Genomic DNA, 23,426 nt, shown 5'->3' with positions numbered 1-23,426 from the left:
CTCCTGGTCTTCCTCTCGAACGGGACTGGGAACGACACGGAATCAAGTGTAGGGCCACCATGAGCTTCAGGGACCGCTCCCTCAAAGCTTTCGGGTTTATGGCCTGACACTCAGAGCACGACTTCGGGTCGTGGTCGTGCTCCAGACACCATAGACATACAAGGTGTGGATCTGTCACCAACATCATGTGGTGACCGGAGTCACAGGGCTTGAATCCGGTCTTACGAGACACCCATCAACACACCAAAACACGCAAAAAACGAATTAGACAAAATGTTGCAGTTAGTCAAAAAATTACTGAGGTAGCTCTTCTCTGGATCTGTGCGTAGGCTGGCAAGGAAACAAAAGAACTGACCTCAGTGCGCCGGGGTGGCGCCTATATACGACCGGGACGTCATCACGGCGACCACAATGCCAATGACACCTGCGGAGTCGACCAACGCCACCTAACTGCGCGCAGGGGTACTGCTTGAAGAAAAAATCTCTGGATCCAGTCTGACGGCTGGGGAAATTCAAAGGTAAGGAATCTCCAACTAGAAGTCTCTATCAGATATGGAGTTAAAACTTCATCCAGAGGCTAAACAGAGGAGCGTTTAGGAAGGTAATAACCATTTATAAGCAGAAAGAAAACATTCACAAAACCAATCCATAGAAACAATGCAAAAAATGTCAAGGATAACCATAGATAGTCCCAGGGGTGAATTGTTAAGCCATAGATACAGCTTAAGTGTCTTTGAAACATTTTCAATCACAGGAGTGGATGAAGTTGAAGAAAAGTCATCAGTATCGATGAAGTAACGAGAAGCAGTCTCTGCAAACACAGGGGCTGGTGCATTACTGGTGGATGCTTCCACTTTGCGTGGAGGCTCATGGTAAACAATACAGTCAGTTTGTGTTGTGTTGGTGTAGAAGACAGCCAAATCTTGGACAGGTGTTGTCGCTGAAGTGGTACCTGGAATCAGCAAGAGCTCATGTTCTGCCCTTCCCACGATCTAGGAGGTATTTGTAGCATTGTTGGACATGCTTGTGTAGTCAGAAGTATAGTCACAGCGGTCTTCCCACAAACCAGATCCATGACTCAAGGAATCCAGCCAGTGGAAGTTGTTGGTAAATCCCTTATTCCTAAGGTGGCAGCAGTGGTGGATGATTTATCATAACGAAATTGCTAAAGCTCCTGTAACACAGTGAGGTGTTCATTTATGTCAAAAGGTGTATTTGCTGCCACCAAATCAGGGCCATCTAGATCTGGGACATACATACGTATCCCAAAGAGAACCTCATAGAAAATGCATCCCCCAAGGACCTTCTTGGCAGATTATTCAATGCTCTCTGGACTCCATATAGGTGATGAAACCAGCTGTAGCCTGAACCTAATACTCTAGCTGTTAAGGACTGCTTTAGATCATGACGACTCCTCTCCACAACCTAAGTTCCCTCGGGATGGTATGGTGAAGTAATGGAGTTCTATACCCATCATCCCCATGGTGTCCCTGAATGCCTTAGAGGCAAAGGCAGGGACCTGGTCTGAATGGAATGCTGCAACCGCATATGTACCGATAAAGATCAGCAAGTCTTTTATAACAGTTTGAGCGTCAGCCAACCGCTGAGGCCATACCCACAGGAATCTAGAACAAGAATCTATAGCGACTAAGAAGTATTTGTATGCACCATCTGGTTGGAGGGGACCGCAAAGGTCCAGGTAGACACATTGTAGTGGCCTACTGGACACTAAGAGGGATGTCTGTGATGGGTGTTTGATGTTGGAGCCCTTAATCTGCTGTCAAATGTCACGACAAAGGACGTATTGTTTTGTCTGTTTGTATAGACCTGGCCACCAGAAGCATTTCTGTATGAGTGCTACTGTGGCTGAAATACCGCAATGCAAAAACAACAAGTGATGGACGGAATGCTGAACATTGTCAAACATTCACCCCCAGTACAGTGATCTGGGCCTAAATCCATCGTTTTTTTGCTGCCCATGCCATTCCAGTTTGGACCCAGCCATATGCAAATCAGTCTTGACCCTGTTCCCCATGGGAACAGTCCAGCCCGAACTGCTAGGCCAGGTCTTCCCTGGACTGGAAACAAGCATCCTGGGACCGGTTTCGGGGTTTCACCCCTCATCAGCCAGGCTAGCTTGAATCCAGTGGCATGGGAAGCACGGGACCCACGTCTGGGCATACCCTTCCCACTTAGGGCGACAAAGCAAAAACAACAAGTGATGGACGGAATGCTGAACGTTGTCAAACATTCACCCCCAGTACAGTGATCTGGGCCTAAATCCATCGTTTTTTTGCTGCCCATGCCATTCCAGTTTGGACCCAGCCATATGCAAATCAGTCTTGACCCTGTTCCCCATGGGAACAGTCCAGCCCGAACTGCTAGGCCAGGTCTTCCCTGGACTGGAAACAAGCATCCTGGGACCGGTTTCGGGGTTTCACCCCTCATCAGCCAGGCTAGCTTGAATCCAGTGGCATGGGAAGCACGGGACCCACGTCTGGGCATACCCTTCCCACTTAGGGCGACAAAGCAAAAACAACAAGTGATGGACGGAATGCTGAACATTGTCAAACATTCACCCCCAGTACAGTGATCTGGGCCTAAATCCATCGTTTTTTTGCTGCCCATGCCATTCCAGTTTACCGCAATGAGCAGATGCAACACCTTCATCCACTGCTTTTATGAAATCTAATCTCTGGTGTTGATTGGGGAACACCCTATATCCAACCCCAGGAATTATTGCGTAGGCAACATTCTGTGCACTGATGTGGTAAGAGTATTTTTTAAGGTATGCTTTTGGGATAGGCTTGCCTTCAGCCAAAGTTTTCACGGTAGCCAATATTTCATTATCCAATCTTGTCTAAGAACGAGTCACTGCAGCCACAGAAGACGTAGCTACTGCAGATTTGGCTGCTTCATCAGCCAAATTATTGGCAATAACATGTACTTCTACACGTTGGTGGCCCAATGTATGTACTACATGGACACACAGTAGCTTATCCTTAATATCAACCACCCTCCCAACATAGTTCTGTGTTTTATGGTGTTCCCTCTGGAGTCTCTAAACCCTTTCAATTGCAATGATTAAGAAAATCATTGTAGTACTGGATGCAGTAGTATCAGTCATAGACAATCAAAGTCAGTAGACCTGGCTCTGTGTGTCCTAGCACTAAGATAAGGACTTTGAGTTCAGCCAGCTGAGCTGTACATTCCCCTAGGGTCTGCGTGTAGGTATTGTGAGGGTGGAATACACCATCCTTCATTACTCCGCTCATGGCTGCGCAAGCATCTGTGTATTGATGTTTGGTACCTACAGCTGGTTGTGCTGAACCATCAGTGTAAATGACAGCATGGTATCTGTCAAGTGGCAAAGTATCTACAGGTGTGGGCGACTTCTGTTCGTATTGGATAAATTCTTGTGTCTGAAGTTTTGGATCAAAGATGTAGTCTACATCGGTGGCAGTCACAGAGGTCGCCCACTGAATCCAGCATGGATGTAATGCTTTAGCGTTAAGAACGCTTGCTTTGGTGACAGCCTCTAAGGCTGGCACTGGGGTACCGACAATAATGCGTTTCCCTTGGGCATCGGAAGTGCAGTTAGAATTTTTTATGTGAGTGCAAAACGTTGTTCTGCATTGGAGTATAAATGTGATTTATATGCTATGGGCACAGTGTCCCCTTCATTAAAGGTGACATAAGTGAACCCAATGGCACCAGCAATTATTCTGATGACCAAACGTGTTTTGTTATCACAAGTGTGAAAATGTTTTGCTTCTAGCATGTCCTGTTGTAGTCCTCTAACGATGCGTGTGTTCTACTGCCCAGTATCTGCTAGAAAAATCAGGGAGTATTAAGTCAGAGTTGCTTGAAACGTTGTGCACAGTCAGGAATGTAAGTTCTGCCAAAGTTAAAGAAACCAAGTAAAGACTGTAGTTTCTTGATTGTATTTGGTGGTTGGAGTTGAGCACATGTTTCTAGAAAGTGTGGGGCCAGGCTCTTGCCCTCGTTTGATAGCTCGTATCCCAGGAACAATACGCTAAGAAAGGCTATTTTCGTTTTCCTAAAATTACATTTGTAACCAAGGGCTGAGAATCCTAAAAATATCCTATCGACCCTGGCAAGATGAATGTTGAGGTCATCAATTGTGAGATAGATGTCTTCCACGTAACACAACGCCTCGGGATCAATATCATGAAATACTGATATTACACTGGCTGTTCTTGTAGCCCTGGTGCAAACGGCAAAAGTGTTTTTGTGAACCAAATGAGAAGGCACTCAGGTCCTGACTTTCATGTGCTAAGTTCTGGCAGAAAAAAATGTTGGAGATATCCAAGGTTGTTTATATTTTTTGCGCACTATGTAATTAATTAGTGCTGTGCTATGCCAATTTTGTATAGCGTATGTGCGTTTATGACTGCTTAAGTGTCTGTAATCTAAGACTATTCTGTAGGAATGGTCTGATTTTGCAACGGGGAATAACAGGTTATTCAGTGCAGAGACACAGGGGTTAATTACTTCCTGGTACTCGAGCTGCGTGAGGATCTCCCTCACTGGTGCTTTAGCTTCATGTTCAACAGGATTTTGTTTTGTGGCTGAGGCTGGGGTGTAGACCTGATGGGTATTACATGACAAAGTGAATCCTTGTCCCAACCTACATGATTGCGGTACAATGCAGGTGCCTGCACTAAAGCCCAATTGACAGCGTAGGCTTGTTTTACTGCTTCTGGAACCAGAGCTGAGAAAGAAGGCAAAATAACATCTCCCCCATGTGGGAGCTACGGACGTGCTCCGGTGGCCAGACCCTCTTGGCCAACAAAATATCACAACTAAATTAATCCCAGATTATCACTGCAATAATGCTCTCTATGTCTCCCTCAATTTGGATTTTTAAATTATAAACCCTGTCAGGTTGGAGAACTCGCCCGTCCGCAGTCTCAACTGCAGTAAAGTCGCTAGTTGCTGTCGTATCTAGATGATCTTTCAGAATCTGGCGAAATATTGTGATCTCCGCTGCGCTGTCTAACAGTGTCACTGCCCACGCCTTGTTCTTCAGCAATGTTCTCAAGTGTACTGGCATTTTTAATTGACAGTGCTGCTACCTTTTTCTTTTTGAACTGAGGCTTTTGTTGTGGGGACTTGTCTTCTTTGTCTGAAGACTGTGGTGAGTCTTTCTTGTGTTTCACATAGTAAGGATGTCGCTCTGACCAACCCACTCTCTCGCTACGTCTATCTGGTGCGTCCTAAAAGGAACGAGAGGGACTTGAATCAGTATATCTGTCAGGAGCTTTTATATTTTCTCCATTTATGAGAGTGTATCTCCTGTCGGAGTTCTCTGGGTGTGGGTGCTTGTTTAGTACCTTCCTTTGGGGTGGTACTCTGTATTTAAAAAAATGTTGGCTTGCCTCCCAAACTATCCCGTCTTATACTGGTTATAGGTGTCGGAAATAATTTTCGGTAGCTGTTTCTCCTGGTCCAAATGTGGAATCTCTCTGAGGCGCTGGCGTATAGCCAGTGCTACCGCTTCCCCTTTAATGTTACTTAGTATGATTGAGGAGACTGCGTCGAAGTTACGCATTAATTTCATCCCCAGATCTAGGGCTGGAGCAGCCCCGTGCTCATTCTGAATTTGTTTGAACACTTCTAGTAAATTGGCAATTTTCGGGGTACCATGTGTGGTAGTATGTATCGCAGCAAAGACTGTACCCCATGTAGCACAGTCATCCACCAAGGGAATCATCCTGAAGGGCAAACACATTGTGAGAATTCTATGTTTTTCCTGTGGTCCTGTATGGGGAAACACAGCTTCCAGCTGATCTGTTTTCTGGGCTATCCAGAATGGGATTTCCTCTCGTTCTGTGGGCACCTTAGCCATGATAGAATGTACTGTATGTGGATGCCGGACGTGCTGGTGTAGTGTTCAGAGTTTTCATTACAAATTGAACAAGTCATCTCTATAGTGTTACTATCTCAAAGTATAAATTGTGCAGATCTGCTGCCTGCATATTTTGTATACCTGGGTGAGGTGTGTATGTGGCAAACATTGTCCACGTTGGTCCGTCATTACCTAAGGGACCTAGTCTCACAGGTTGTATTATGTGTGGTAGAGCGCCATTAAACCATTTCTGATGTTCTTGATAATTAATTAGGATTTTAAGATGCTTGTATGCTTGGTACCATTAAGGTACATTTGTAATTCTGTATGTGTGGAAATTAAATGATCTTTGGTCTTCCTCAAGAAAGGTGACCCAAGAGTAGAATGTTTCTGTTTGGTAAGCTTCCCTAGCTTCTACTATGAATGTGACATCCCCACCCTCATCTGTTAAGCCATGTCTGGCATTCTCAGGAATGTCTATGGCGTTAGCCATATTGTGTAATAGGTAAAGAGATGGAACACCAAGTGGGGAGAATAGTCCTTTTAATGGTTCAAGCTCTATCGACTTACAGCCGAATTAGGTGCTCCCTGTTCAGATGAGGAGGATCTTCCCCAAGACCACGGACGTCTCCGTATAACAGTACTTAGGGTACCTTTTGTTTGTGAGACAGTGATAGTCAGGGTATCTGTAAACTAGTGCCTAAACTCCATCGTTGGTAGCGCCAGGTCGTAGTTTGACTCTTGCTCTAGGCAAGACTGCTTGTTTAAGGATGATAGTACTTATGTTTGTAGGCGACTATGCCAGTCCTACAACAAGTTGCAACTGTCGTCCCAACCCTCCCAGCTCACAAGCAGCACCTCACCAAAAACCCCAAACAGTAAAAGATGATTTGTTTCAGCCTTTATGCATGGACTCAAGAGTGCAACATCTCAGGGAGTGTCGTTGTTAAACGGAGATACCCCTTTCTCACATGAACAACGTCTCATTCAAACACAGGCAATGAAGGAGATGCAGTCAAGTTTTTCAATAGGTTTTATTAACAAAACTGTAATCTACGATAAGTTGCCTGTGCTGCTATGATAACAGTGCAAGAAACTGAATTGTGAAGACAAGAGTCATAAGTACAAAGACCCACAACTTCTTGCAATAGCATGAGAAGACATGAGATGTGGAATATGTCCTAATATCCTAGCATGATGATAATAATAACTTTTATTCGGTATGAAAAAGTTCATCCATTACAATAAATAATCACCAATACATTTGTTAAAAATAGAAATAAAACCATAAATAATAAGAACACCCATCAACAATAAAAACATATATAACCACATGCATAGGAACAATAAAATAGAAAAAGTTAATTCTAAAAACTCCACATTATTACGCCAAGTAATAGCTCCCTTCAGGAATGATCCCAGCCCCTTCCACACCAGTACATCTGAGGCCATCTGCAGCCACATAAAAGCAGGACGATATTGCACGAAACCCTTGGGCCTTAGGAGAGGTAATAAAAAACAAGTTCTAAATGGTGCATAAAAAACACAGAACAAAGTAAAATGGGGCAAGGTCTGTTGGGGCACCCCATTGCAGAGGTGGGGTCTAATACATTTGTCCCCATACTGACCAAGCGGGAAACACAGATTACTTCTGATGATCCCCAAGCGGAAACGGGTTATGAGAGACCTTTTTCTCACATCCCTTATCTCTAAAAGATAGCGCTCAGGACCTACCCACATCTTTAACATAATGAAATCCATGATCGATTTTTTCCCTAAGGCCTCCCCCTCCCTCCTGTTCTTCTGGATTCTTAAAAAATTCTCCTTAACCCATTTCTTATCACAGCTGGTCAGGCCTTCAGGATAATCAACCAATTCCGGCCGCCCCAAATCACAAGCCATCTTCCTTATGTACGTCAACCAGGGAATATTTTTTACATTGTCGCAAGCCAGACAATCCCTTAAGATATCCCTATTCAGAGTGGCATGTTCGTTAGTCCAAATTGAGATCCATAGCAGAAGGGGAGCCAACTGAATAGTGTCCTGCACAAACTCAAGCTCCAGCTCCAAATGGAGGCTAAAACCAGGGATATTTTGTCCACCTCCCAATAGCCTTCTACAGAACCGATTTTCTTCCACTGTAAGGGCTCGGGTGTCCCTATACCCCCAAAGTGCAGCACCATACAGCAGGACAGGGAGGCATATCCGCCTATAAATTTCAAGCAAAGGCTTGATAGGTTTACTACCTATCAGCAAAGTCAAAAGTCGCGCCAACAGCTGCATGAAAAAGCGCACCCCTTCTGGCAATACAAGGTTTCCAAGATCCTTTCTCATTAAAAATAATCCCTAGGTATGGAAACTCATGGACCCTACTCAAGGGTCTTCCACACACCATAAAATGAGATTTCTTAAAATTGACCTCTAAACCAAAAGCAGACATAAAGGAGGCATAGGCTCTAACTATTTCCCGGAGACCATTCATAGTGGGGGCCATGAGGACTGCGTCATCCGCATACGTCAGCACAGGGATCTCAGTACCATTCACCTTTGGAACATCCCTACAATGTTTCATCAGAAAATCAGACAATCCATTTGTATATAGAAGGAACAAAGTAGGAGCCCCCCCCCTTGAGAACTTAAAAGCCTCTGAGCATTCCCCATTAGACCCCACCCTCACATTTGCAACCGTCCCAAAATGTAGATATAGGAGCAATTCTACAATATTGGGATCCAGCCCTAGCTGATTTAACCTTTCCCATAATATAGACCGGTTCACCTTATCGAAGGCACAACTAAGATCCATAAAAGCAAGATAGAGCGTACCTCTCCTGGCCTGCGTGTATTTGCCGATCAACATCAGTAGATTGAGACATTGATCTCGCGTGCCAAGCCCTTCCCTAAAATCATACTGGTCCCGTCTTAAAATTTAATTCCCTGTCATCCAGGACTCCAGGTGCCTTAAAATAATCCGTCCCAGAATCTTCATCGAAGAGTCCAGTAGAGAAATAGGGCGGTAGGACTTAGGATCATTTTGGTCGCCCTTTTTAAACACTGGGATACATGCCAGTCTCCAAGAGGCAGGGATACCCACAGTAACTGCTGCATTAAAAAAGTTTAAGAGAACAGGAGCCCATAACTGGGGGTTCGCTTATACAAGTCCATAGGGATCGAATCCGGGCCCGGAGCTTTATTACTCGCACTACTCTGTATCGCATCCATAACCTCCTGGAGCGTAAACCTAATTGCTAGGTTGGGAGCCATCTCATACTCGTTCTCCCGATTATTTCTATGGGGAGAACCCTCAAAAATGCTACAAAAGTGAATTACCCATGCTTCCGGGGCGATGTTACAGCCAAGGCCCTCAGATGTATCTGTTCCAAAGGAACCTCTATTTACCACTTTCCAAAACAGGCCAGGATCCTTCAGAGCTATGGCACGTTCTAACTCTTTCCAGACTTTATCTTTATGTTTTATCTTGCTATCCCTCAGGGCCCTCTTATATTTCATTCTAGCTTCTTTTACGAGGACCCAATCCCTAGGATGTTTCTTAGTGGCCATCTTCAGTTTTGCCCTTGCCACATAGCAGGTCTTATCATACCAACCACATTTACGTTTACTAGGTTGGCTGCCTACTGAAAAAAGGCAGTCTCTCACTGCTGCATTTACTACTGTTATTGCATTCATAACAGTTTTAGGATTAGGAGCCTCTGTCAAGAGTGTGTCCATAAATAAATGTAGATTTTCCCCCACCACCCTTTCTACAACTTTTAGGGAATCCACTTGTTTCCACCCAAGCCGCCTACCCTGGTCCTTTATCTCCACTACTACCCGCCTACCTCGTCCTAATTTACGTAGGGCCCCAGGGAGTTTAAAGGATACTATAAGGGGATTATGATCACTAAAACTCTCCCCCAGCACCTCCCCCCCCCCAGTCACCAGGTCTTTCATAGGTGGAGACATAAAAATATAGTCAATAGTGGATTCAGATCCTCTTCCCACATAGGTTGGGAGTTGATGAGTGCCTATGGCTTCTATATCACACAAATTCAGAAGGCCCATCTTCCTGAGTTCCTTGATTAGAACCCTGCCTCTGGAGTCCTGCAGACCATCCACTGAATAATCCTCGCAGTCAAAAATAGAGGGATTAACCACAACACTGAGCCTCCCCAATTTAGCATTAAAAGTCTCCAGAGACAATAGCACAGAATTCTAACCCCATCTCCTCCATTCTGTGTTTCAAAACCTGAAGGACGGAAAACAAAGCCCCAATTTGGCACCCCACACAGCGTTATAAAAGTTAACCAATAAAATATTAAAATTATTAGAGAGAATTACCCATACCAGCAATATACCTTGGTGATTGCAGTTGATTTGAAAAGCACCCACTATCTTAGAGAGGCGGATTAGGGTAACCAAGCCACCTTTTGAGCGGCCACCAAGAGACTTCACAGCTGGAATTGCAAATCTATTATACCCATCCCCCACAGACAACCCCTCCGACCAGGTTTCCTGAAGCATGATCACATCAAAATTAGTCACACACCTAATCCACGCCTGAACTTAGCATCATAGCCCGCAATATTCCATGAGATAAGTTTACACTGTGGGGGCACCTCTTCCCGTATAGCCAGGGTCTTGGCGCATTGTCAGTCTACCCCTTCCAAGGATACATTTCTGTTAGTGACAGTTCTTCTGCTAGTTGCCTGGAGACTATTCTGGCCCGGGGGGGAAACCTACCAGAGCCCAGAGACACCCCGGCACTCAATCGCATGTGGTCATAAAAATACCCCAAAGGGACCATACCTATTGCACCAGCTCTAAATACAGCAGGGCGGTAAGTAGAAAGAAGCCTCTGACTCAAGGCTGAGTATCTAACATTTATAATAATACAATCTTCATCACCCACCTTATTTTTAGGCCCGACCCATCCAATTCTTCTGGCAAACAGAATATAATTGAAATCCTTACATGAGAAATCACAGTTCTTACTCAACCAATATCCAGCCTTGTTTATGAGTTGGGCCATGGACTCATTTACCCCAGGGGCAAGAGCAGGTACATTCGTCAATACCAACACATGGGGGCACAAGTTGGGGGGAGATCCAAACAGGTCAATGCAGGCCTGGCCGTCGGGAAATTCAGATTATTATTCCCAACCAACTGTTGGTCATCCCCCCGCTACCACAGAATCAGGATCAGGCTGCTTACTACAGCTAGGCCTATTGACAGTCCTATCCGCCCTTAATATAGAAGTCGGTGCAGCCAGCGCAATCTCGGCATGGGCGCCCTGACCCCCAGAATTTCCAGAATTGACCAATAACTGAGATGATTTTCCCAGAGGCCCCAATGGCCCCGCAGCGTCCACCGGCAGGAGCAACTCCTCACAAGGATGGGATCACCTGGACAGGGCCACACATCCACCTACACAGTGCCTCCCCTGACTTCCTTGCACAGATATCAGAGAAACTGCCTTTTCTATGGCCAATAGTTTCGCCACAACAGGGGATAAAATCTCCTGGATTATTTCACAAAATTTTGACAATAAAATAGTGGCATCACAGCCCAACTGCTGGCAAGGTGCAGGGTCACTACTCGTACCCTTAGGGAGTTCCAAGGGGGATGTTTTCGACTTGGGGATTGATTTCTTTAAGACCTTTTTTTTCCTCTGGGGGGCTGCATTTATCCAGTGGGCAGGCCGGGGGAGAAGATAATAAAAGTCTTTTTCTCCTTCTGGAGGGGCCTTGGCCACCAGAACCCTCTGTTGTCTCTATTAGCTCAATTTGAGCAGGCTCAGCAGCAACCATAACAGTACCTTGGTCTCCCCCCGGATAAGTCACCTCCACATCCACAGCCTCATGGGGACCACTATATATTGGGGCCAGACAACAGTCCTCCAGTTCCATGGATAACCTCCTCTCTGCCAAATCAATCTCCTTCGTTATGACTCCGACAGCTCTTTCGAGGAAGGAGTCCAATGTGGTGGTGCCACTTCCCTGTCTAATCCCGCCACCCCTTTCCCCCATGGGACCAATTAACGGACCTCTTTTCCTGCCCATTTTAACAGCAAAAGTTTCAATAACAAAATAAGAAACAAAACAGACTAATGAATAAAATTTAAAAATATTAAAAACCCACTAGACCCACTAAAAAGGCACCAAAATGTTCCCCAATAATAGTAAATGTATAAAAAGTCACCCTCCACTGGAGATGAAAGAGGGGTGGCCCAGCCCAGCCTCAAACGGGCGATGACGGGCGCAAGAGGGGCCCGCGCGCCGCCCGCGCGTGTCCCGCAGTTGTGGGAGCGCGAAAGTACTTTTAAAGGGCTCCTGACCCCCAATCAAGGCCGCCGCCTCCTCCTACAATGACGCGCTTCCCGCGGTTGCGGAAGTGCGAAAGTACTTTTAAAGGGCTCCTGCCCCCTCAATCAAGGCCGCCGCCTCCTCCTACAGTGACGCGCTTCCCGCGGTTTCGGGAGCGCGAAAGTACTTTTAAAGGGCTCCTGCCCCCTCAATCAAGGCTGCCACCTCCTCCTACAGTGACGCGCTTCCCACGGTTGTGGGAGCGCGAAAGTACTTTTACAGGGCTCCTGCCCCCTCAATCAAGGCCGCCGCCTCCTCCTACAATGACGCGCTTCATGCTAGCATGATGAACCTAACCCCTAACCTAAAGAGAGCTAGGTGTGTTAAACCTAATCTGCCAAAGCCATGTCCATGAGAAGAGCCCCCCAACCATTGTTACCTTGGAATGAGACATTTGTACACATTTGCTCATACCCCTGATGTAGGTCTGTTCCCAAACAATGGATAACAAGACATGCTTGAGGCGGCAATTATAAACAATTCCTCAAAAGCAGAAAGTGGGAAAGTACCTAATATGAATACCTATATCTTATCTATCTCTGGCGCTGATAGTGACGCGTTAGCAGAGTGGCACTGATAGCAGAAAAATAAAACATTGTCCTAACTAAAAACAGAGCAGCCATTTTGGAAAAATATAATTAAATAATTGTGCTAAGTAGAGTAAAGGTTACTGAGTGACGGGGCACAGGTCTGCAAGCCAGAAGGCTAAGCTAACTCCTGCTTCCCATTAAAACAAGATAGGACTCACTACACCATTACACAAGAAGAATTGCATTTTCAATGCCAGGGTGAGGAGCATTGGCTAACCAGACATTTGGGATATGAAGATAGAAAGGCAGAGCCAGATGGTACTACTTTCAGATTCCTGGCCACTTGCTAGTAACAAGGGAACAGCATTAAGCTTGTCCCATGCAGAATAAATGGTATCGAATAAAACCTTACAAAAATGTAAAACTGGCTTTGAGTCCAGCTTGGCTGTGATGCTCTCTGTAAAGAGACTGATTTAGCCTGTGTAATGTTAAGAAAGGCCAACACTTCTGCTGGCTTACAGATGGCCGATGCTATGTGGAATGCTCCTTAAACAAGGCCCCTTCCGTGGTTAGAATTGTCTCTCCAGGGGATATATCAAGACACCTAACACTTTCTACTTTGCATGAAGTATTTATGCAATAAGAAAACAGCAATAAAATCAAAGCACAACACAAGCAAAATCCCAAATCAATTTAATACAAATAGAGCATTTTTTATAAATTAATTGACACCAACAAGATATAAATCCAAAAAGGGGAAATGGTGATATGATTTTTTAATTTTTTTAAATAAACATAGTGCCAAAAGACCATTACAAGCCAACCACAGCGACTGGTCGTGAAAAACATGGCTTAAGTCAGATCTGAGGTTGAATGGGTCAGATACAGTGATCAGGTTCATCGTGGTTTGAGGTTTTACCGAGGTTGCAGTCTCAAAACAAGCCAAAAATCTTCAGTGGGGCAAGGCAGCAGGATGTGGCCGAAGAGCACTCCACAAAGTCGGCTAGCCGTCAGATGAGGTTCTTGTGAACCCACTGGTTTTTGGCTAGAAAGTTCTGAGGAGGGGAAATTTGAATTTTGCACCATAAAATTGTTCCTTGCTGGCTGGATACCTTTGCATCTTCTCCCAGTTAAGATTTCCTTGCTTGCACTTAATCTTTTTTGTGGAGCTTGGATTCTTACCATGGGGCAAGACTGAAGGCTGTAGCCAAAGAGGGTCGTAAGTGGCTAGATACCTTCTCCGCAAGGTCCTACTTAATTTAATTTGCTGCTGAGGAAAAGGTCAGCGAGGAAGAAACCTGAATTTCTAGCCCAATGTTAACGCACTACGATCAGATCAGCTTTGCATGGTTGTCCCGATCCTCCAGAGCTTTTTGGAAACAAAAAGCTTTCAAGTCCTGGGTTTTCAGCATTGGTAGTAGAGGCCCAGCCAGACAGAGCCAAGGGTTCAGGATCTCAGGAACAGCAAATAGGGGTCAGGATCTACTCCTGTACAGGCTAACAGAAGTGTCCAGGGCAGGTCCAGTTGTAAGTGGTCAGCTGGCTGTTTTGAAGGAGAGACCTCTTGGAGCTTATTGGGTCCCAGTAGGAGGTCAGCTAATGACCATCAGAGTCCACTTCTTTGTTGTGGGTACAAAAGAGAGCAACTCTAGTCCTTCAGGGATCTTTTCAGCTCACAGACAGTGGGTTCAGACCTCTTCTGAGCTTCCATAGGTCTAGTAGTGTTCTACAGAGGATACAGAAGATGCCACCTTTATGCATGGCACCAGCTTGTGGGTGGGGGTGACTCTTGGCTCTTCCCTAACTGAAGGTGTAAAAGATCATAGGGGTTCCCCTATCCACTTCTGCAGCATTTTTTTTCTGTGCCTTATAGTACAAACAATCCCACGGTGCCTCTCTTTGCCTAAATCCAAGCTGATGAAACCCTTCTCTTCTTGTTCAGAGCCTGTGTGCCCAAGCAAAAGATGTGATTAGGGAAATGGGCAACCCCTCCTCTTTGATCACTTCAAGCCAGTCCAGGGAACAGCTCTCTCCTCCCTTGGATTGGAGCCTGGTTGACTAGAGGTACAAAGAAGAGGGTCCCTTCCAGGTATCCTCTGACATTTGCCTGTGCCGGTGGAGGCACCTTTGAAGTTATGGGTACAGTCCAAATGGTCATCCTGCCAAAGGAACAGAAACACCTGCCCATACCTCGGCCTTTGTCTCTGCCCTGAGAGCAGTTTTCGGACTTCATTCAGGGCTTGAGCACCGTGACGACTGCAGCTGGAGGCTAATGCAAATTAACCACCAGAGGCTCAGGAGTGGAAAAGGTAACTTTCTAAATGTGAGAAAGAGTCAAAGAATGAAATTTCCAGCTTTTTCCTAGTCAAAGACAGCATTATTAAATTGTAATATTGCGCCCAGTGTTTCCCTATGAAACAGTCAGCCCTGTGAATAGCTTTTGGGAAGTAGACCAGATAAAGACATGTTTAACATTAACCTTCTACATATCCTACATTTAAATATCATGCAACCTGCCTTATGGGCTATAAGACCTACTTAGTGGTGACTTATTGATATTCAAAAGGAAGATTCTAAAATCACACCACACTTGTCAAAGGGGACTATTTTGACAGCTCGAATTGTAGCTTACAAACTGCTTCAGGTAGGCTACAATGGTAGAACTGGAGCTATGTTTTACACTGAGACTGCAGTGGATAGTATAATAGGCGCTGAAGTCCACAAACGGAGTTTAACTTAAAGGCCATGGGTACACTTTGACCATATACTAGGAACTTCATAGGTATGTGTAATATTCCAATTAGGGTTATGCCAATTCAACCATTATTTAAAGGGGTAGCAAGGGCATTTTACTACTGGTTAGCAGGGGTAAATTACACAGAGATATATAGCCAGCACAAAAAAGACAGGGCAAACATCTGAGGCAACACCACACAAAAGATGCTAATTTTCTACAGCTGTAAACAGATTTTATTGTGTAGGCATATTCTCCCACTGACGCTCTTTGTGATTGCACTCGGATGTGGAATGTACAGGAAGAAGTATCTATTAGAAAGCTTAATTAACCATCTTGCCCTGTTTAATCTATGTGTCTCAATATTGAGAAAGGTTTGAAAGGCATGCAAAAGGAAGTACTAAAGTGGGACCAGTGAAGACTGCTTGCATTGAATTATGATAGGATTTTCTAATGACAGGTGGAGGTCTACTGCAAGGTGACAGGTGGCAGTGATGGGTGCCACCAGCAGCAGGCATAAAACTGCCTCTACTAAAGGCAGAGGCTGTATGTGGCTTTTTTCACTGAGATGAAATGCACTGACTTAAAGTGAAGAAGGTATCATGTGTTCTACTGTATAAATAATGCATACAGAAAAGGAAAGAGAAAAATTGCCTCATTTAATGACTGAGGTGACATGCGAACAGAGCTAAGCATAATTTGTTTCTCTGAAAAATATCTTTCAGGTACCCACCCACATGGATTGTTACATACTTTTGTTAGAAAAAATATTTTGAAGATTGCCATACCAATCTCAAGGCTTCTTCCCAGATGGATCCTTCTAACAACAATAGGATTGCATCTTCGTAATCCTGTCAAATGTTTAATACAACAATTGTTAGATAATAGAAAATCAAATATCATATTCCAAAGAAAATTCTCATATACGAACTTGGCACAAAACACCTTCAGGGGTCAATATTCTAGTGGAGGCCAAGCTTTAAAATATGTTCTCTATTTAAAATATACAATAATATTTCGGTTATTTTAAAAAAACGTCAGGGCTCAAATAATATGCGTTAAATTTTGAAAATGCAATTATTTAATATGAAAACAATGAGCAGCAGAACAAAACTGACTGTAAATCCCTATTTTAAATTGTGAGCGTAAATCCCTATTTTAAATGGTGAGCGTACAGTAGTTGTTGTGTTCACAGTACAGAAGTGCATACATTGAAGGACTATTTGTCTAAGTATCTGCTGAATGGAAGACTAATGTTTCCACTAGGAAGGTCCTTGAATGTCAGAGCTGGTATTTTTGTAAGGAAAGCAGTTATGTTTTAGAGTATAACAAAAAAATTTAAACTCTGTGCTAAAAGTTTCACTTTTATTAAAGACAAAAATACATCAAAGGACAATGAAGGGTTCTTTTGCACAGCTTAGCAATGTGCATCTAAGTTGAGAAGTCTAATATGCATGTCGCATGTTCTAAAATCACACCACACTACCCTAGGTTTTCAGAACTATAATAAGAATTCAAACAAAGTAAAGCAATTACATTACCTGGGCATACTGCTCTAGAAGCAAAGAGGCTTCTGCATGTTTTCTATGTTCTACCAGCTTTCCTGCAGAAGAAACGTTTGAAGATAAGTAGGCTGAGTTAATCTGGGGGTAGATGAAATGCACAATATTCCTAGTCTTACAAAAAAATAGTCAAGTAAGTAAAATAAGACAAAGTTAGTCATTGTAAAACATTTTTGAAGGATAATTAGCCTTCTTTGCAGACTGATATTTTGAATGCTCAACTTAGGCAGCAAAGTGCGCTTGCAGTGGCTACTAAGAATGAACATGAAGTACTAAACCCAACAAAATGGCATGTTCTGCCCTGGCTACATTGAAAAGTCAGGTCTGTTGGTGCAAAGTTGTGAGTCTGCTTCAGTCTACTGCAGCAGGACAAACTGAACAGCCAAACACTTGTAACTTTCAGCAGCCTTCAAGGCTTCTGTGGCACTTCAGGATGGACTGATGGCTACTAACAGACTAACAAACTCCACCACATCTGAATCCAGGGAGACCCCTTCAAATGGATCACCTCATAACTCATCGGAAGAACCCAGAGAATCCGCATCCTACCGTTCACCTCGAAACGCGAGAAGATCATTTGTGCTGTCCCCCAAGAATCATCCTTCAACCCCACCCTCTTCAACATGTACATGATCTCCTGGCCGACACATCAGATCACATGGACTCAACATCATTTCCTACGCCGACGACACCCAGCTCACCATCTCACTGTCAGAAGACCCTTCCACCAAGAGAGCCAACTTCCACAGAAGTATGATGAATATCGCCGAATGGATGAATGACAACTGACTCAAGCTCAACAAGGACAAGATGGAAGTCATCATCTTTAGAAACAACACCTCACCATGGAACAACGCGTGGCGGCCTGCTGAATTCAACCCATCCCCTGCCTCAACAGACCACGCCTGCAACCTTGGCATCATCTTGGACAGCAAACTATTTGTGAAGAAAGAGGTAAACACAGCCTCATCTACCTGCTTCAACACCCTAGTCAGTTCCGCAAGATCTTCAAGTAGCGACCAGTCAACACCAGAAGGACCATCATACAGGCCCTAGTCACCAATAGGCTGGACAAATGGAACATACTCTACGTAGGAATCACCGCACGCTTCCTGAAGAGACTACAGAATATACAAAACTTAGCGGAAAGACTCATCCTCGACCTCCCCACACTGACCAACATTACGCCGCACTTAAAGAAGCTACATTGGCTCCCGATTCAGAAGAGGTGGCAGTTCAATATGTTGGCCCACGCTTACAAAGCCCTGCACAAAGACAGACCAACATACATCAACAAATAAATTACCTTCCACCAACAGATCAGACACCTGCATTCTGCCTCCCTCTTCCTCGCAGACACCCCCGGTTCTTCCGTAGCAACAGCAGAGGGCATTCCTTCTCCCACCTGGTGGCCAAAGCCTGGAACAAACATCCCTTGCACCTTAGGACCACCTCATTTCGCCGGGAATTCAGGAAAGGACTGAAAACCTGTCTGTTCAAATGAACAGAGCACCACGAAGCACCTAGCAATTCCAGCACATGATTTGCTGCGCTTTACAAATCCTGATTGATTGATTGACTAATAGTGTGTGTCTGTTTCAGAAGCACTGGCTTGACTTGCATGAGGCCCGCAGACTGCTTTAGACCTCCTTTGTCATGATTTGCATGTTTGGGGCCTGACTCCAATCAGTTCACATTAGATTTAAAGATGCATGGCCATATCGTATGTGCCATCCTCCTTGCACCCTCAGTTAAAATGTGGTGGGTACTTGTGCAGTCCTTCAATAAACAAGCTGCCAGCGGAACGGAGCAAGCGTCCTTGGATGTCACCTGTTCAGTCACACTGCTGCCTCAGCACAACTAAGTGGCCCAATAAACAGCTTTTGACATTGTGGACACTGCAAAGGTTCAGTGACTCACATACTGGTTCGGTAGCAAAAGAAGTAAGGCTGTTGCAGCTCTTCACTGTGACACTTCCACCTTCTTCACACAGACCATACACGGTGTACACCCTACTGAGTGCAGGGACAGACAAGCACTTAATGGAAAGACAGCCACACTAGGCATTGGGCTCTATGTGAAGCACTGTGAAACAAACTGGGGTGTACAGGGTGAGCGAAAGAACAATGGATTAAACCCGGCTATGTGACTGGGGTGAGTGTTTGAAAAGTTCCAGCACTACATTTATTTTCTTGTTGTGTTGCTATGTTCGCCCTAAGTATCAAGGGTATGCCCAGATGTGGGTCCCTTGCTCACCGTGCCAGTGAATTCAAGTTAGCCTGGCTGAAAAGTGGTGATACCCCTGCAACCTGTCCCAAGATGCTTGTTTCCGGTTCAGGGAGAACCTGGCCTGGCCGTTCGGATAAGACTGTCCCCAGAGGGAATGGGGTCAAGACTGAATTGCATATGGCTGGGTCCAAACTGGGCTGGCATGGAGAGCAAAAGAATGAGGGACTAAACCCAGATCTGAGTCTGGGCGTTAGTGTTTGAAACGTTTTAGCACTCCATCTATCATCTTCTTGTGTTGCTATGCTCACCCTAAGTGGCAAGATTATGCCCAGACGTGGGTCCCTTGCTCACTGTGCCATTGGATTCATGCTAGCCTGGCTGATGATGGGTGATACCCAGAAACCAGTCCCAGGATGCTAGTTTCCGGTCCAGGGAGGACCTGGCCTGACAGTCCGAGCTGGACTGCTCCCATGGGGAACACAACCAAGACTGATTTGCATATGGCTGGGTCAAAACTGGGGTGGTATGGTGAGCAAAAGAACAGTGGATTAAATCAAGGAAGGTGAGAGTTGGAAATGTTTCTGCACTCCCTCCACCATCTTGTGCTGCTGTGGAATGGAGCAAGCCTCCTTGGGAGTCACCTGCTCAGTTGAACTGCTGCTTCAGCACCACTAAGAGGCCAAATATACAACTTTTGACATCTGGGACACTGCAAAGGTTCAGTGACTCACATACTGGTCCAGCAGCAAAAGGAGGAAGGCTGTTGCAGCTCTTCACTGTGACACCTCCATCCTCTTCACACAGACCAGACATGGTGTACACCCTACTGTGTGCAGGGACAGACAAGCACTTAATGGAAAAGCAGACAGATTAGGCATTGGGCTCTATGTGTAGGAACACACATTGTGAGACAAGCAAACTTTACATCCTGTGCGCAAGTACACTCATAGGTACACAATCATTACCTCCATTCCAAGGAATACAAATATATACAAGGATCTGTTAAACAAACAAGCATGGTCCCGCTCTTTGGAAGCCTCAAATGAGTGAAAGGTGACTCAGTCAGACAAAAAACAGCACCTAAGTGTTCAGAGCCATACAAGGGCATCAACCAGAAAGCAAGATCTCTCGGTGTTCTGAGACATAGCCACACAGTGGGAAACAATGGCACCTTTTTGTGCAAGGACACAAAAAGGTGAACGGCAGAGACATTATATAGTTATGTGTGCAGAGAAACATGCATAGGTTACAGAGAGAAGACAGAGATGTGTGGGGCACACACAAACTCAAGATAAGGCAGAGCAGAACTCATATGAATGCAGAACAATTTCCTTGCATGTGCAAGGACACAAAAAGGCACATGGGAAACGGTCAAAGTGTGTGCAAGGACACACAGGCATATTATGAGAAGAGTGTGCAGAGCAGATAAGAAGAGAAGTCACAATACTTTCTAATGCAGTAACCCTCACAGGGTCATGATGAGAGAGGACGAGCCCATGTATGCAGGGACACACATAGACGTAAGGTGGGGCTGGGAATATGCACAGTTACACCCATTCCATGAGGAAATCGGGGAGCTATCTCTGTAGGGAGACACATGAGCACTGGTAAAAGGGTGGGTCCACCTGCCATGGAGTGTCACAGCACTGTGCTTCTGCCCAATTACTCCTCTGCACGATCACTCCTCCATCCAACCACAATTCCATTCCCTCCTGCAGTTAGCTCTGGGTTGGTGCTACTTAGGCCATGATTCCAAGGGTGAGGTAATTAACTCACTGGGTAATGAAGTAAATACTACCCAACTCATGATTCTGACTCCTGCACAAACAAACATGATACTTACCTTTGATAATGCTCTTTCTGGTGGAGGCTCTTATCTAACTGCAAATTCCTCACCTTTGGCATTTCCCCTAGGCTCCATACTGCATCCGGAAAACTTAAAAAGCAGAGCTCCTGTGCACCAGTAGGTGGCATTGTGTAACTCAGCATTGATGCCATTCTGCTTTCAAAGTGACAAAGGGAACTACACATAAGGACCAACCATGGGCACTGATTCCAAGCTTGTCAGAATCCAGTTTTTTTTTTTTTTTAGAACCAGATAAATAATACCCCTAGGTATGTTATTCATCATGAGTGTGAAACAGCACCTAATACTAGGTTCTGGGATATAACTTGTATTTATTGGTGCTTACTAAACCCATATCTGCATAGTACTGTAAATATAATTGTTTTCTCCTGTTAAAGGTTCTGCCTGCTCAAACTTAAAACATGGTGAGATAATAGTCATAGATATCTCTTTGTCACAGTTCCTACAAGGCTTAAAGCCTAAGGGGGTGACATCCCTTGCACACTGAAAAATTTTGAAGAAAAAAATGATTTTCACAATTGTAGAAAAACAAGGAGCATAGCTCTGGATCCATGTCTGAAGGTGCAAAAAGAAAGGTACTGACGTTAGCACAAGAGTAGCACTTATATGTGGCTCAGTGCATTACTCGGGGTGAAATAGTGTCAATGCTCAAGCGTATGGTGCCACCTACCAGAGTGCAGATGCACTGCTTTTGATTTTTTCCAGATCGAGTCTGCCATCTGGGGGGATATGCGAATGATGAAGAATCTTCAGTTAGAAGTATCCATCAGAACATGTGACTTACCTTTGATAACTCCTTATTTGGCAGATTGCAGATTTCATACCTTAAAAAAATCCCCAGGCATCAGACTAGATTGATGCGGTAACTTTTTGAGCAGTACCTATGCGTGCCGGTAGATGGCATCCTTTGGCTCACGTTGGCGTCATCTGTGCTGGAAGTGTTGTGTGTGGTGCCTTTACAGACACCACTCCAGCGAGCTGACATCAGTTACTTTTCACAACCTTTCCATGCCAGAAGCATGGAATCACGAAGGTTGCTGATCTACTAGTTTGCACACACTAAGGACCTCATAAGTGTTACCCTATATGGGGAAATCAGTTCACCGTGCGAGGAAGATGGAAGGGGTTGGTAAGGAATCTACAGCTAAATAGAGATTCCAGATAAGGCAATACCTAAAGTAAGTACCTTGTTCATCTGATTTAGACTTCTAACCACAGTTTCCTTACATTATTAGAACAGATAACCAAGCAATGCCTCTCCAGAAGTGGGTCTAAGAACACATTTAGACCAGGAACTCCTGGAGGACCAAATAGCCAAAGTGACTGTCACAGTGGACTTGAGGGTCCAGGCAATAGTGTTTGGTAAGTGTATGCAGAGATACCCACGTTGCATCCTGACAGATGTCCAGGACTGGGACTCATCATGCTAGCACAGTGGTTGCAGCCCTCAGAGGGTTGCTTCTAGGCCAATGCATAGCAAATCTTAATGCAAAGCATTGTGAGATGGTCTATTTCTGCATGGCCTTTCCTTTCTTAGCCCCAGCGAACCCAATGAAAAATTGCTAGTCCACCAGGAACTCTCTGGTACTATCAATGTAAGACAACACTCTTTTTGGGTCCAGTCGGTGGAGTATCTTTTTCTTTGGAACGCTGAAGCAAAGAAATAATGTAGCTAAGGTGATGTTTGTCCCATGTATTCTGGTAGACATATATTCTAGTTTCAGATTCCTTACCTTTGAATTTCCCTCAGTTGTTAGCTTGATCCAGAGAATTTTCTGAGCAGTACCCCTGCATGCCATTAGGTGACGTTGATCAGCTCTCCGTTTGTTGTCATCTGCGCTGGAAATCACATCCCAGGTCCTATATAGATGCCACCCTGGTGTGCTGACGTCATTTTCTTTGCATGACGTTCCACGCCAGAAGCACAGAGCCATGAAGAACACTGACTACCCTACTAGAGCATCAAAACTAAGGCCCTGAAATTGGAGCCCCTGTCCCTAGAAATCAGTTTTCAGAGCAGGGAGGATGGGTGTGTCGGTAAGGAATCTGCAAGTAAAATATGTCTATCAGATAAGGCGCTGCTGAAGATAAGTAACTTTTTCATGTCACAGAGATGTACAGTTGCAAATTCCTTGCCTTTGAATAGATATCCAAAGAAATACCATCCCTGAAGACGGTTCTGTGACCCAAGATCATACTAGAAAGTCCTGTAGGATCAAACAGGCAAAGTACCCATCCCTTCGGACGTGACTGTCCAGGCAGTAGTGCTTTGT

The 23,426-nt window shown here is 44.8% G+C and overlaps 1 protein-coding gene across 1 annotated transcript in view; it reads right to left on the bottom strand.

Annotated features, from left to right (window-relative positions):
• ELP1 (elongator acetyltransferase complex subunit 1) overlaps window positions 1–23,426 on the bottom strand; it is an 886,544-nt gene that overhangs the window by 237,724 nt on the left and 625,394 nt on the right. Inside the window, exons 29-30 of the mRNA XM_069235684.1 lie at window positions 17,037–17,098; window positions 16,284–16,346 (exon numbers count right to left, since the gene is read on the bottom strand). Coding sequence (XP_069091785.1) covers window positions 16,284–16,346; window positions 17,037–17,098 — 125 coding nt within the window. The remainder of the gene's footprint in view (window positions 1–16,283; window positions 16,347–17,036; window positions 17,099–23,426) is intronic.

The sequence above is a fragment of the Pleurodeles waltl genome, chromosome 1_2 (assembly GCF_031143425.1).
Source record: "Pleurodeles waltl isolate 20211129_DDA chromosome 1_2, aPleWal1.hap1.20221129, whole genome shotgun sequence".
Taxonomy (NCBI): Eukaryota; Metazoa; Chordata; class Amphibia; order Caudata; family Salamandridae; genus Pleurodeles; species Pleurodeles waltl.
Note: the sequence above shows the minus strand (reverse complement) of the source record. Positions and strands in the feature narration are given on the sequence as shown.